Here is a 5,507-nt window from a genome sequence, read left to right as displayed (position 1 = left end):
GAATATAAAATGTAACTTTAAGAATCCATTTAGATTTCTTTAAATAATAACAATAAATCATTCCTTTTATGTAAAGTTATAATATTTATATATATAATAAAATAATGTTTAAGATGATTATTTTTAAATAATAAATCGTCTCTTTTATTATTTGTTTATTAGTTTTAACAGCTTTGTTTTGTTTAAAATATTTATTTTTCACATAGTTTTGCATTTAAGTGTTCATATTATTTATGCACATATATTTGCATATAATAAGGGTTGTAAAGGAGCATGATTGAAGTCGACATAAGAAACGACGACGAAGACTTCAATTGTTTTTATAAAAACAAATTAACATAATAAGGGTTGCAAATCTGAAAGTTATTGAGCCAAATTGTAATAAATCAACATCCAAGGGACTTAAATTGCAATAAGGATTAAACTGGTTCAGATTGGATCAAAGCTTGGAGATGACGACGACTTCAATTTCCGGTGCACTGGCTGGAGAACAAGACGACGAGTGGAGCTTTGTGTAGTAGGCGATCAGGAGATCATGGTGATGAGTAAAAATCGATGTTTGCTCAAAAACAAAAAAAAAAGAGAGTAAAGATTGAGGTAGGTCATTTTTGCTTCCACATTTCACAAGTTGTCGAGTCAGAATCTATAAGTTTATGGGTCAAAAGGCCAAATTCGTCACCGATTTATTTCTCTCCCCCCTAGCGGCCCGTTTCGATAATAAAAACTTGCAGCGACCCACTTGGCCAATTAAAAACTTGAAGTGACCCTATGTCACAAGCGACTCAGTTTTGAAGCTATTTTGTAAGTTTTTTAAATGTACATATTTAAATATTAAAATGATCCGATATATAGACTTTTGATGAAGTCTACTTAAATGTTAAGGCTAGTAGACTTCAAATAAAATTTACAAAACCATAAATTTTAAAAATACTTAATTAGAAGTCTTTTAATATAAACACAAAATACACATTTAGGTTTTATAGATGTAAATATTTGTAAGGAGAATTTGAAAACCGTATAAAAGAATACCTCCAAAATAAGATAAAATTATAAAGAAAAAAAGCATAAGACAAAAAATTCAATATCATATTTTGTAGAATTATAATAAAGTCTGCTTAAAATATATGGTTTACTAAAATTCATTTGAAAATAATAAATTAACATTAACCAAAATATAATGTGGACAAAAATATCTGTTTCATAATTTCTGAAAAGTTTTTGCAAATCTTAATGAACAATACCATTATTTGATATATAGTTGTTTATTGAAAAACTCAAATATTTATTAACTAATTACTTAGACACCTATTGAATAATGTCAAAAAAGATTGACAAAAGTAGGACTTATATAACCAAAGAGTTTTTGTAAAAAAGAAAATTAAAAATTAGGTGTGTAAACTAAAACTAAGGAGAGTGAGTGGAAGTGATAAGAAAAAGGAGAGTGGGGGCACAGAATCTGTGGCTTATATCTCACAAAAATCTCCAACACTCTTTCTCATTGGATAAGAGAAGTATCCAAAGGCCTTTCATTTCCATTGATCCTCCTTCTCATTGGATAAGAGAAGTAACCCAAAAACACATCTCACAAACTCACTCCTCAAACCTCTCTCTCATCTTCAAGCTATCCGATCAATGGCAGCGACAATGGCGACATCAGCAAAATGCATGTCCCTAAACACATCTCTTCCTAAAGCCCTAAACCAAACCAAACCCATCTGTTCCTCAAAACCCTTCATCTCCCTCCCATCCCCACCAAAACCCACCGTCTCTCTCGCCGTCACTAGCACCGCCCTCGCCGGAGCCGTGTTCTCTTCCCTCAGCTACTCGGAACCCGCTTTCGCCGCTCACCAGATCGCTCAGCTGGCAGCGGCGGCTCAAGGTAGCGACAACCGCGGCCTAGCTCTCCTCCTCCCGATCGTCCCGGCCATCGGATGGGTACTCTTCAACATCCTCCAGCCAGCTCTTAACCAGATCAACAAGATGCGCGCTAGCAAAGGAGTCGTCGTGGGTCTTGGCATCGGTGGTGGTCTCGCTGCGTCAGGGCTTTTGACTATGACCCCGGAGGCCTCCGCTAGTATGGTCAACGAGATGGCGGCGGTGGCGGAAGCTGCGGCGAAAGTTGAAGACAACAGGGGACAGTTGTTGTTGTTCGTGGTTGCGCCGGCTCTGCTTTGGGTTCTTTACAATATATTGCAGCCTGCTTTGAACCAACTCAACAAAATGAGGAATAAGTAATAATCTTTTTGTTTACATGTAATCATTGTTGGGATTCAAAATGTAAAATTAATCATTTGTTTCATGGACAGATTCTCTGGTTAAATTTTGGACAGACTTATTCTTGTTTTTATTTTTAACTAGGTTTCACAAATAAGATTTCCATATTCCAACCGCCATCATCATATAATACCTAATTAAGGATGAAAACGTCGCATTTTCTTGTGCATTTGCATGTTTTCTTGCTATCGTGTAATGTGACTCTCCCACATATGAGATTATAGAAACAGTTAGTTATTTTGTGAGGGTGAAATGAACTACTGGAATCTATATCTTGGTAAAACAAAAACTACCTAGAAATAGAGTAAGAATGTGTTGCTTCTGAAATTTACAATGCAAGAAGCATTGGTGTGTTTGTTTGCATTTTTGTATCTCATCAGTACTTCATAATGCACAGTGGTGGTAATTTTAGTTTGCCGTATAATATATATTGACTCTCTATACGCATGATTAATGTTTACAAAGACCCGCCTAACCTTTCGTTAGTCACTTCATGGAATTGTTAAACTAAATTATGCAATACTAGTGGCCACATGGCTTAGTTTCCTACCGGTGTTATACGTCACTTATAAAACAACCTGTCAACGTGACATATAACGTCTGATTACAGATGTAACCGGTTGACAATATAACAAATACAACAAACTATGGGAGATGCAAAAGCAAACACACATTCAGATAAATGCTCTCCAATTCATTTTATCAACATTCAATTTTATTTAAATTAAAAAAAAAACAGGCAGGACATCAATGATTCGTGCACGTTAAGGTTTTTAGTTTTAAAAATAAATTGGGAACATGGAAACTAAAGCATAAAAGTCTTACAAAGATTTAAAACATAAACTTTACGAGGAACCAACTGCATAAGAAGATATTGCAGTAACTTAACCCCACAAAAGTTTTACTCCTTTTTACTACTGGAGTCCTTAAGCATGCCCTTCTTCCGGATCTGGAGACACCTCTTAATGTTAAAGGATTCAAAAACACTTTCGGGCAATGCAGAGACAACATAACCCATGAGGGCGTGAGGCCAGTAAGGTGTGCAACGTGGTTCATAGCCTACAAAACGCAGTGCTGCCTTTGCGTAACCCTCTGGAGATGCAACTAAGAAAGATGCCCTTCTTATCTTGGTCATCTTTGTAGCAACATACAAGGGTACCTATAAAAACACTCACCCATATATAATCAAGAAACCAAAAAGGCTATTGGGCAGCGTTACCCATTAAATTGATTTGGTAACAGACAACTACACAGTGAACTATAACATCTGGAAAGTTGTTACGTTTAAGCATCTAAGGCCATATGATACATATTCCATAGTTTTCTAGTTTTGACACTCTATAACATAAACAGGCATCAGAAACGAGATCTCACATCACAGAAGCATTCAGCAAAGAGAAATGGGATGCAATAGTTCCTCAATCGAAAAAAACACTAAAATAAGCTTTTGAAACAAAAATCATCAACCTTCTAGGTCCATTAAACAGTGTCAGGAAACCATGAAAGATACAGCATAACGTATTTTCAATGGATTAAAGAAACTACGTTTTACACATTAACAAAATTGTCAGACAAAAACTTAAATAACTACTTCATTAGTTTCCAAAGGGGAACATATGAAGCCAGGAACTACTATTCTTGGTAACTTAACCTATGAATCTATGATCACAAGCCAAAATCAACACAAAGACGCAGCAAAACAAAGCAGCAATGGTTCAGGAAAGTTCACCTGGCATTGAACATCAATCCCACTTTTCTTGTACTCAACATGGAGACACCTTGAGAACTGATCCACATACCTGAGATTAAAAAAAAAAAAAAAAAAAAACATGCAAACAAACAATGTCACTTCTTCTAACATCAGATCAAACAAAACAACGTTCTCGAACTATACTCCTTACGTTTTAGCGCCGGCATAAACAGAGTAGAACGGATAGGAAGGGATAAGAGCAGCAGCACCAGACCCCATATTAACAATAGCTCCCCGCTTCCTCTTCAGCATATTCACCAACACAGCCTGAGTAACCTTCGTAGTCCCCTCAACATTGATCTTAATCAAGTTACCAAGCAGCTCCTCATCAACCTCGTGGAAGTACTTAGCGTAAGGGTACGAAACCCCAGCGTTGTTGATCAGAATCCCAACCTCCAGACCTTCGATCGCCTCCTTGATCCGCCTCACGCCTCCGTCGATATCTCCGGAGAAGTCCATCACCACGGTCTTGATCTGGGTGTTGCTGTACTTGGCTTGAATCGAGTCGGAGACGTCTTTGAGCTTGTCGGGGTTGCGGGCGACGAGGACGAGGTTGAGGCCTTTCTGGGCGAGCTGAAAGGCGAAGGCTTTGCCGATGCCGTCTGTGGGGCCGGTGATGATGGCCCAGGATCCGTAGCGGCGGAGGTTCTTGCCGGGGCGGAGGAAGTAGATGTAGAGAGATGTGAGGAGGGTGAAGGTGAACCTGAGGATGGAGATGGAGCCGAGGGAGAAGAGGACGAGGAGCCATGTCGGCTGGGATTTGAAGTAAGTGCAGATCTCCATGAGATGGGTTGGAGAATGAGGAGAGAAAGTTAGGGTTTTTAAGGAGAGAGAGAGAGAGAGATGGGAATTGAATAGGGAGAGAGGAAGGAGGCGAAGATGGGTGAGCAGAAATCCACCGGAATTAAACTACTCTCTCACCTCACTTATTATTTGTTTTTTCTTTAAATTTAATTTTGTGTCGTCTTTCTTATTTTTGAACTTCCTTCATTTCAAATATGAAAGAAACTTGGCAGCTCCGATGTTGACATGTCTGTTTTAGGAGGCATCTCCTATAATAACACCAAATTTAGTGTTTGATGTTTAACTTTATTTTTCATCTCCAACCATTACACAAAATTTTACATAACAATAATATTTTATAATATTTTCTTTTTAGTTTTTGTAATTTAATACATTAATTATTTGTAATTGACTAATTATATTTATCACATTTAGTTTTTATATTTATTTTTAAACTAATAATTTTACCATTCTATTTATTTATATATGTCATTATTTTAATTAATTTAAATACTTATTTATTAAAATATTAGTCAAAATTAAAAATTTATACATTTTACACAAACATTTGTATTTTGTTACAAGTTAATATAATTGATAATACTCATTTAATTATATTATTCGTTAAAAATATTAATACAATGAGAGTTTAATTGTTTAGTAATGTGAAAATACAAATAAAAATATAAAATATTATGAT

General features: G+C 36.1%; 2 protein-coding genes across 2 annotated transcripts; one reads left to right on the top strand and one right to left on the bottom strand.

The window, feature by feature from the left end:
- Window positions 1-1,518: 1,518 nt before the first annotated feature.
- Window positions 1,519-2,354, top strand: LOC106321114 (photosystem II core complex proteins psbY, chloroplastic-like). Its single transcript, XM_013759433.1, has one exon. It carries the CDS (start codon window positions 1,633-1,635, stop codon window positions 2,233-2,235), a length of 603 nt encoding a protein of 200 aa, XP_013614887.1. The 5' UTR covers window positions 1,519-1,632; the 3' UTR covers window positions 2,236-2,354.
- A 663-nt stretch (window positions 2,355-3,017) lies between these two features.
- On the bottom strand, window positions 3,018-4,966 carry LOC106327812 (very-long-chain 3-oxoacyl-CoA reductase 1). The gene is made up of 3 exons (XM_013766080.1): window positions 4,176-4,966; window positions 4,004-4,073; window positions 3,018-3,433 (listed from the first exon to the last, which is right to left on the bottom strand). Exons 1-3 carry the CDS (start codon window positions 4,805-4,807, stop codon window positions 3,176-3,178), a joined length of 960 nt encoding a protein of 319 aa, XP_013621534.1. The 5' UTR covers window positions 4,808-4,966; the 3' UTR covers window positions 3,018-3,175.
- Window positions 4,967-5,507: the final 541 nt, after the last annotated feature.

Source organism: Brassica oleracea, chromosome C2 (assembly GCF_000695525.1).
Source record: "Brassica oleracea var. oleracea cultivar TO1000 chromosome C2, BOL, whole genome shotgun sequence".
NCBI classification, from domain to species: Eukaryota; Viridiplantae; Streptophyta; class Magnoliopsida; order Brassicales; family Brassicaceae; genus Brassica; species Brassica oleracea.
The sequence above is the reverse complement of the archived record's forward strand: the minus strand, read 5'-3'. Positions and strand labels throughout refer to the sequence as shown.